Source organism: Ochotona curzoniae, unplaced genomic scaffold, assembly GCF_017591425.1.
Source record: "Ochotona curzoniae isolate NIBS_2020 unplaced genomic scaffold, NIBS_Ocur_1.0 scaffold_274, whole genome shotgun sequence".
Lineage (NCBI taxonomy): Eukaryota > Metazoa > Chordata > Mammalia > Lagomorpha > Ochotonidae > Ochotona > Ochotona curzoniae.
This window is the reverse complement of record NW_024467101.1, coordinates 8,551,415-8,560,934: the sequence shown is the minus strand read 5'-3', so window position 1 is coordinate 8,560,934 and position 9,520 is coordinate 8,551,415. Positions and strand designations below refer to the sequence as shown.

The 9,520-nt window shown below is 59.1% G+C and overlaps 1 protein-coding gene across 5 annotated transcripts in view; it reads left to right on the top strand.

Annotated features, from left to right (window-relative positions):
• Nucleotides 1–1,598: 1,598 nt before the first annotated feature.
• Nucleotides 1,599–9,520, top strand: part of EMID1 (EMI domain containing 1) — a 34,296-nt gene continuing 26,374 nt past the window's right edge. For 4 of the 5 annotated variants that reach the window (XM_041003909.1, XM_041003911.1, XM_041003912.1 and 1 more), the window contains exons 1-2: nucleotides 1,601–1,701; nucleotides 9,177–9,290. In XM_041003909.1, the coding sequence (XP_040859843.1) occupies nucleotides 1,601–1,701; nucleotides 9,177–9,290 (215 nt within the window). Of the gene's footprint in view, nucleotides 1,702–9,176; nucleotides 9,291–9,520 lie in introns of all 5 variants that reach the window. The other variant, XM_041003908.1, reaches the window with a different exon arrangement.

Genomic DNA, 9,520 nt, shown 5'->3' with positions numbered 1-9,520 from the left:
GATACCTGGGGTCTCTTCAAGACTCACCACTCCTCGACCAGGGCTTCAGGCAGGCCTGGGATCCCCTGGGGACACAGCCCCTCAGGGCCCAGAACCAAAGGCTAACCAGGAGGCAGGAAGCTGATTAGAGACCCAGGCTGGCACTGCAGTACCGTGGATGAGGCCTCTGCCTGTGGTACTGGTATCCCATAATGGCACCAGTTTGTGTCCTGGATGTTCCAGGCACCATCCAGCTCCTTGCTTATGCCCTAGGGAGGCAGCAGAGGATAGCCCAAGTGCTTAGGCTCCTGTACCCACCATGGTAAAAACTCCTGACTCCTGACTTCTGCCTAGTCCAGTACCAGCTGAAGGAAGACATCTCTTGCTTCGTTACACACACACACACACACACACACACACACAAAGAGAGAAAGAGAGAGGTAATACCTCTGCGTGTAGCCCTGAAAGGAACAGGCCATTGTCCTCACAAAAGGAGCTGGGGCAGGACCCAAACTCATACCTGGGGCCCAGAGGAGGAACTGAAACCCAGCTCTCCCTTGGGGAAAAGGGGTCCGTTCCCTGTGTCGGGGACACTGGTGATGATCCCTCCTTGATTTGGGCCCAGTTCCCGTGTGAGTGCGGGAGGGGCTGTCCCCCAGGGGTCCAATGTGGGGAAGCTTAGGAGAGGCGGAGCCTGGGGAGGCAGAGGGCGCCATGTCCAGGGAAGGCAGGATCACTGTCACCTGGGCCCCAGGCACACACATCATCCACATGCAACAAAGTCACCTCATACAGACACCTGCCACACACACACCCAGCACCCCCAGAAGTCAATCCGTGGACCCCAGATGAAAACACTCCACTTTGGGTCAATCCGTAACTCAGCATAGAGGGGAAACTGGGGTGCAGGCCAGTGGCCCCATCTACACTTTTCCCTAGGCGAAGAGTGATTAGGAGATCTGGATTCATATCCGGATTGTACAAATCCACTGATGCTATTGATGACGTCCCCCTTCTCTGTGCCTCAGTTTCCCCATCTGCACATTTGGAAGCGGGAGTAGACACTGCTTCATGTCCAGTACCCATGTGGCTGGGGCTGTAAAAAGGACATGGAGCAGGCAGTGAGGGGGCCCAATACACAATGGCAGACAGGTGCAGGAGCCTGGGGCAGACCCCGTGGGGTTTGCACCGACAGGGAGAAACCCGGGGTCTCCCTTCATTCAGGCCTAGCATGCTCCAGCCCTGACCACGCAGCCCCCAGTCTCCGTTTCCCCATATTGCAACATAACCTGCACCCTAACCACCCCCAGCCCCTCAAAAGGGCCCACGCAGAGCTGAGTGCAACGACGCTGGGCTCAGGTGCGCACCTGGCCGACCTCCTGGCGGGGGCTCCCAGGCCCCCGGGGCTCCTTCCGGGTTGGCAGCAGCGGCGCAGGGGGCGGGGGGCCGCGCCGAGGGGCCGGGCGGCGGCCGGGAACGCGCGCTCCCACCCCCCGCCCGCCTCCTGCCGCTGCAAACCGGGCTCGGCGCGTCCGGGGCGGCTGGCGGCGCGGGCGGGCGGGGACGCCGGGCTGGGGGCGGCGACGGGCAGGGGCCGCGCGCGGACGGCGCCGGGCGCAGCATGGGCGGCCCGCGGGCCTGGGCGCTGCTCTGCCTCGGGCTCCTGCTCCCGGGAGGTGGCGCCGCGTGGAGCGTCGGGGGAGCGGCGTTCTCGGGACGCAGGTAAGGGACCCCCACACACACTCCCACTCGCCGATACCCCCAGCCCTCCCAAGCTCCCCCTCTCTCCCCTACTTCTGTGCCCTACCAGCTCAGGCTGCGGACCGGGGACTGGGGGCACACTCACCCACCTGGGAGCAAGCCCGGGGTTGGGAATGTGTCCGGGTTTGGTTCCCCCACTTCTGCCCGGGGGTGGGTCCGAGGCTCCGGAGAATGCGGGAAGGTCTCCTATCCCGTGTGTCTGGAGCCCCCCAGACTCCCCTTCCAGCCGGGTACCCGCAACGGGGAGGGGAAGGGGCGCCAGGAGGGCAGAGCTCCCTTCTCCACCCCAGGACGTGTGTCGCCCTGGCACAGGGACCCCTCCCCTTGCACATGGGAAAGGACCCAGACGCCCCACTCTCCGCACCCCTCCCTAGCAGCCAAACCTCGGGGGCTCCCCTCCTCTGTTCCCTGCTTCTGGCTTTTTTTAGTGTCCCCAGCTATTTATTTCCCTTGGAGGAAGAGCTTGGGGTGGAGTCTCACAACCCAGTGGGTCGGTGTCCCTGGCTCCCCTGAGACTTGACATTTTGGACGCAGACAGAATGGAGCCCGCGGGTCTCCCTGTCCCAATCCTTCTACACACATGGACACAGACACACTGTGAACTCTTTATATACCCTGAGCCTGCACTCCCAACCCCCGCCCTCTTAACTCATCAATTTCCAGTGAGGTGGGAGCAGTTGGTCCCATTCAACAGAAGAACAAACTGAGATCTGATGAAAACAGGGGAGGATTTGGATCTGTCCTCGTGGTCCCTGGTAACCACGTCTGAACCTGCCCTGGCTGCAGTCTACGGGGATTCCCTCTTGTCCCGATAGACAATGCCGAGCCGGCCAGGCCTCTGCTGGCCTTTTCATCCTATTCAAAGGCTGGACCCGGCCCCCACCCCCTACAGCCTCAAGTCTTTCATTCTTTTCAGAAATTCTCTTTTCCCAGTGGTCAGGGGCCAGTACGTCCCTGCTGGTCTAGCAAAGGGCAGGTGTCAGGGGGCAGGGCTTGGTGTGTGTGTGTGTGTGTTGGGGGAGGCGGGTTGGAGGATGAATGAAGGATGGAGGTGACCAGTGTACCGGAAGCAGTTGTCCAAGAAAGGAATAGCCATGTGGCTGGCGGGTGGCACAGCCACCATCTATTGTGAGCTGACCATGGCCAGGCAGCCTTAGGGTGCCTTCCCTATACCCATCCTTTCTGGAATCTTCCGAACTACCCTGGGAGATCTGATCTGTGTGATCCCTGTTTTGCAGAGGGAGAATCCAGAGAGGGGTCTGTGATCTGACCCATGTGTGCATGGACACTCCCCCCCGGGGGCCCAGAGGCCCAGGGGCCTTCCCATCCAAGACACAGGCTGTGAACTCAGAATTCTCCATGGTAGCAGGTGCAGAATGCTGCTGAGGAGAGCTTGAGGCCAGGGTTCCTTCTCCACCTGGGGTCCTGGGTTGGAACAGAGCTGTGGCTGGCAGCAGGTGTCTGCCACCCTTGCTGTTCACACCTGGCTGTCCTAGTAGTTTGGGTGTCACAAAAAGCCCTCAATGACAGGAGCAAGGTGGCCCCTCAAATCTAGGCCAAAGCCAGCATCAGTGGAGCGAGGGCAGCAGCTGGGTGTGTGTGGGGGGATGCTGGGGACAATTTGCAGGGTCACTATGTCTGCGGGCAGGATGGGGCATGACTCCTGCCCCACCACCACTCCCACCATGTGTCCTCAGTGGACTGTTTCACAGCCTCAGCGTCCCCTCATACCCTGTTTCAGGGCTGTTGTGAGAGTGAACAGCCCCAGTACAGGGCCTTGGGCTCAGTAGTTCCTGCTGTCTCCAGCCTTCAGTGGATGGGGGCGGGTACCCTCAGCCAGGGAAGTCTGTGGCCCTGGGCTGCGGGGACCTCCTCTTGTGGCCCTGTCCCAGCAGCCCTGGAGACAGGCACAGGGGTGTCAGGCTGCTGCCTGCCCCCAGCTCGGCGCCCCAGGCACCCCTTGGCAGCAGAGGCACCCAGGGCAGAAAAGATGCTTTGTGTCTGGGGAGGGGGAGGCCGGGGAAGGCATCCCAGGGGCCACCCCCAGCCGCAGGAATGTGGTAAGACTTGGAGACCCCTTCCTGCCTCCCTGCCTCTCCCTTCCCTGCCCCCACCAGGAACCTGGGTAACTCGGGTGGGGGGACGGTGGCATGCAGAATGCCTGCCAGCCCCCTACCTCCACCCCAGGCCCACCGTGTAGAGGGTCCTCCCAGCCAGCATCCCCAGTGCGTTTCATTGTTCCCCTCAGCACTGGGAGCTCTCCAAGCTGCCACTGGCGCCCCCAGGCCTCTCACCACTGTGGCCCCAAGCTGCCATGGGGGGGGGTGCAAGGGATCAGGGAGCGTGGTCAGCTCAGAAAGGAATGGCATCTTGCCTGGCCTGGCCCCTGCCCCAGGGGCTCTAGCACCACCACCCCCCCCCCAGCTTCTTTGTGGGTCACTGCAGCAGGTGCCTTTGTTCCAAGCCTCAAGTTTCCCGTGGTGAAACATGCAGAATCCGACAGCTCGCCAAGTCAGAGGAAGACCCTTGTGTCAAAGGGGATGGTGCTGGTGTCCCCAGATCCCAGGGAAGCCCCCACTCCCACCCTCTGAAACCACAGTTGTGGCCCACACAGCCCAGGACTGAGAACTCCCAGCAGCAGCTGTGTCAGTGCTACAGCAAGTGGGTCCCTATTTCAGAGACATTGTTGCAGTCCCATTTGTAGGTGGACAAAGTGAGGTCCAGAAAGGATTTAAGTGGCAGAAGAGCCCAGGGCCTGGAACTTGGCCCCCCTGGTGCAGGGTTCTGGCTCCCGTTGCCCTGCACCCCCACCCGCTCCAGCTCCCTTCTTTCCTCCCCTTTTCATAACAGCCCTTGGCCCTGGGCCCACCTGGCTGCCTCCTGCAATTAGCCCCTATCACCGTTCCGGATCGCAGCCCTGGGCCCTAGTGGAGACAAAGTCCTCTGGGCCCCTCACGGCAGGGGGCGGAGGGCAAGTGTTGGTGCTGGCGAGAACCCTGTCAGGGGATGGGTGGCCGGTGCCAGGCTGAGCTGGTCTGGCCTGTTTTCTCTACTCACAGGGAATGGGGTGAGGCTCTAGGGGCTCAGGAGGTGCTGAGTGGCAGGGCAGGAGGGTAGGCTCGGGGAGGGAAAGGTGGCCTCCTCCCAGCCCTTGCCACCAGCCCCATGTTGCTGCCCAGCTCACCTGGCTGAGTCAGTTTAACTTGGATCACACAGCAGGGATAGTCATCTGTGCATCTCAGTGCTGACTCCTTTGTCTAATGCCATGGCTGGTGGGCGGTCAGTAGTCACTCAGTCAGCAAACATCCCTCAGTGCCCTCTCTATTGACTCTGTCCCTGCCCACGTTCCTGCCCCTGTACCTGCTGGAGAGGGGTGCTCAGGGCTGTGGGTGATGGTTAAGGCAGTCCCCACACCACCATGAGACCCAGGAGATGAACAGGATCTTGCCAGGGGAAGGGATATTCCAGGCCATGAGCGGCGGGAGTAGGGGCAGGAGGAGAGATGGGTAGGGTGAAAGAGGGTGCAGTTTGTGGGCCCTGTAGGGCCATGGGAAACCATGACAGGTTGCACATGCCACTTGAACAGCAGCCGCAGTAGAACTGTGTTTAAACCACCTGTTGCCCCATGGAGAGCAGAAGGTTGGGAGGGTGGCAGACCCTGGCCATGAGCTGGGCCGGGATGGTGGTGGTGGAGGGAGCTTGGGCCAGCGACACTGGAGGCAGCAAGGCTGGGTCCTACAGGCAGGGATGGGAGAGGGGGCAGTCCAAGAGCCCCTTTCTCTATAAAATGTTTGACTCGCCGTCTGCTCCCAGCACATCTCTATCTCTAAGGCAGGGACCCCCAGAATCTTACTCTCAAGAAACAAACTGGAGTGCACGGGGCACTGGACCACCGCAGGGAGGTTTGAATTCAGAAAGAAGAGAACAGTGGTTGTGCATGGTTTTTTGCTCACAGACAGTCGCAGGGCCACCACCTGCGACTAGGGCCGGGTATGCACAGATGTGGAAGGGCAGGCAGTCCTGAAGTGTATCCAGACCAGATGATCGGGGTCGACGTACCCCATAGAGTCTGCCCCTCCTGTCTGGAAGAGGTGTGTATGTGTGTGTGCATGCACGAACACAGGTGAGGACACACCACCCTGAATGCCGCCAGGGTTGCCTCAGCCTGACCACGCAGGTGCATCTGTGAGGGAGGGCTGGCATGTGTGCGTGTGTGTGTGTGTGTGTGTGTGTTTGTGTAGACACACTGGCAGACAGGAGGGTCCCTCACGGTCCTGCTTTGGCTGGTCCGTGTCAGTAAACGTGTGTCTGTCATGGTGTGTGTGTGTGTGTGTGTGTGTGTGTGCATATGCGGGGCACAGCCGTGTGTGTGCAGATGTGGACCTGGCTGCAGGGAGCACAGTTGTTTCCATGGCTACACATCCTGCTCCATTTGCCTCAGCTTGTGTGCACCTGTGGGTCTGTGCATTGTAGGCGCATGTGTGAGCACCCGTGTAGGAATTATGTGCTTCTGTGCACATGCACACACCGGCACACACCCTGTGTCCATCTGCTACCTGCAGCTTCTAACTTCCCACTGCCCAGGCTGCTGTCTGCCCCATTGCTCCAACCCAGAACCCTGGAACTTGTTCACCAGGTTTGGGTATGTCCTCAAAGAGGGGCCCTAGTTTCTATCCATTTCCCAAAGGGGTTTCCAACACCCCCTAAAACAAAATGCCATGAGATTCACAACCATTCTGCAGGATGGGTAGTCTTTTATTGAAATGCATCTTTCTTCTTAATAGAATAAATATTAAAGGGCCGGCACAATAGCATAGCAGCTAAGGTCCTCGCCTTGAACACACCGGGATCCCATGTGGGCACCAGTTCTAGTCCCAGCGGCCCCACTTCCCATCCAGCTCCCTGTTTGTGGCCTGGAAGAGGAGTCGATGACAGTCCAGAGCCTTGGGACCCTGCACCTGCATCGGAGATCTGGAGGAAGCTCCTGGCTCCTGGCTTTTGGCTTCAGATGGGCTCAGCTCCAGCCATTGCGGCTGCTTGGGGAATGAACCATTGAACAAAGATCTTCCTCTCTGCCTCTCCTCTTCTCTGTATCTCTTCCTTTCCAATAAAAATAATAAATCTTAAAAAAAAAAAAAGGAATCAACATTTAAATGTTGTTTTGGGCCCAGCGCAGTAGCGTAGTGGCCAGGAGCCTAGAACTCTGGGTCTCCCACCCACGGGGTCAGGGACCCAGCTACTTGAGCCGTCACTTGCTGCCTCCTACGAGCACATTAGCAGGAAGCTGGAGTGGGAAGCGGAGCCAGAATGCACACCCAGGCCCTTTGTGAGAGGCTGCAGGTGACCCCAGAGGCAGCCCCACCCCCTTATGTTCCTGAAAATGCAGCTGCCCAGGATCTAGTGGCCTGTACTTGCTTGCTTTTTTATTTTAAAGATTCATTTAGTAATTTATTTAAGGTTTATTTCTTTTTATTGGAACGTCAGATATACATAGAGGAGGATGAAGATCTTCCATCTGCTGATTCACTCCCCAAGTGGCTGTGATGGCCAGATTTGAGCCGATCTGAAGCCAGGAGCCCAAATCCTCTTCCAAGTCTCCCACGTGGGTGCAGGGTCCCAAGGCCATTCTCGACTGCTTTCCCAGGCCACAAGCAGGGAGCTGGACGGGAAGTGGAGCTTCCAGGATTAGAACCAGTGCCCATATGGGATCCTGGTGTGCTCAAGGTGATGACTTTAGCTACTAGACTACCACGCCCATCCCTATTTAAGGCAGTTCCAGAGCGAGAACAGGAGAGATTTTCCATCTGCTGATTCATTCGCCCAAATGGCCATAAAGGCTGGTGCTGGGCCAGGTGGAAACCAGGAGCCAGGACCTTTTCTGGGACTTCATGTGGGTGCAGGGGTCCAAGGTTTCCTTTCCCAGGTGCATTAGCAGGGAAATGAATCAGAAGAGGAGCAGCTGGGACTCAAGCCAGTGGCTGTATAGGATGCTGGCACTGCAGGTGCCCGCTGTACCACACTACCAGCCTTGTGCTCGTTTTTATTTTTTTAATTTTTTAATTTTGTCTGTGGCAGGCGTGGTCATCGCATCAGCCACAGAGACCCTGGGATGTGTCACAGTCTTACCCTCCATGTCTGGCAGCCCTGTTGCTATTTAGGCTGCTCCTGGTAGCCAGGATGCAGCTGGCCAAAAACTTTGCTGAGCACTGCTGCGGGGTGCCCTTCTCCTAGCTCGTCCACCTGCAGGCCTTTCCCCCGGCTCCCAGACTGGCTCCTTTCCCCAGGCTGGCTGCAGCATGACCCCAAAAGAGGAGGCACTCCCCCGCTCCGGGGTCCCCCACAGGCAAACCCCAACAAGCCCTATCCCTGCTGACAGTCTGAGCAGCTGCAGGGGGCTGGCACCTGTGCAGTGGCGAGGGAACATTCCAGGAGCCCAGTGGCCCTGCGCTCTGCAGAGGGTCATGAGCCCTGTGCTTTTTGTTGGGGCTAGAGGAGGGTGGATGGTCTCAGGTGACCCGTAGCAGCCTACCCACCATCCACTGGACACCCAGTCCTGGCCTTGAGCCCGAGGTCAGCAGGTTCCCAGGCTGGGGCCCTCACAGAGCCATGCATCGTGACACAAGGTGGTGGTGGGAAACCCTCCAGAGTCCCCGGCTGGACCCCCCCCTCCCCGCCTGGGTTCAAAGCCATCCTCCTTCCCCTACAGAAGCCTCTGTTTTCCCTCTAGAACATGGGTGGAGGGAGGAGCCTCCTTGGCTCATGGTCGGAGGGTGATGCAAACTCCCCAGCATATAGTGATCATTAGTCGGCACTTGGAGAACGACTCCCGGTTCTCCACGCATGGGATGTTGCATACCCTCTGGATGGCACCCAGAGGACGCACAACGGTGGGTGGGTATACACAAGACAGGGGGGCACCAGGAATCTCTCTCTGGGTGCTGTGGGAAGTGGGGGGTGCAGGTGGGGGTACCACCAGCTCACCTGAGATGGGCAGAGGTGACAGCATAGGTGGGCATGGAGGTGAACTGGAGGAAGGGGCGCCAGACAAGGTGGGTAGGTGTGGAGATCCAGGACAGGTGCAGACTCAGGAAGTCCTGAGAGATGGGGAGTGGGGGATGGGGGATGGGCACGGAAGGGGAGGGCCAGCTCGTCCCTGTCTGTGCTGCTCCTGCCCTAGGTCCTCACTGTTGTCCAGGTTGGAGACATGAAGCTGTGGTGGCTCTCGTGCCCTACCCCCACCCTTCCTTGCCCCAGCAGCTAATTCCCCCCACCCTCTGCTGTCGCTGCCTGCCACCCCTCTGCAGGGCCCCTTCTGTCTACTTCCTGCACCCATAGGTAACACAGAGTCCCCTCCAACTCCACCTGCCTAGAAAGACTGTGACCCATCCTGCCACTGTCCCTGGCACCTGAGCCTTCTGTTTCTGGGTCTGTTCCAGAAACTGGTGCTCCTATGTGGTGACCCGCACCGTATCATGCCACGTGCAAAATGGTACTTACCTTCAGCGTGTGCTGCACAACTGCCCCTGGCCCATGAGCTGCCCGGGGAGCAGGTGAGTGAAGCCCCTGGAAGAGATGATGTTGATGGGGTATTGGCAAGGGGGGGTCAGCAGGGGGGCGAGGGTTGGAGAGGGAGAGATTGCAAGAGAAGGCCTAGACTCCAGCATTGGCCCTCAGGAGGAAGCCCTGGAGGACTTCCTGGAGGAGGCAGCCACCTTTCAATCCTGTTTTTTCAATTCAGTGCAGGAGTCACTGCTAGGATTAGGGCCAGTCCAACCTGTAG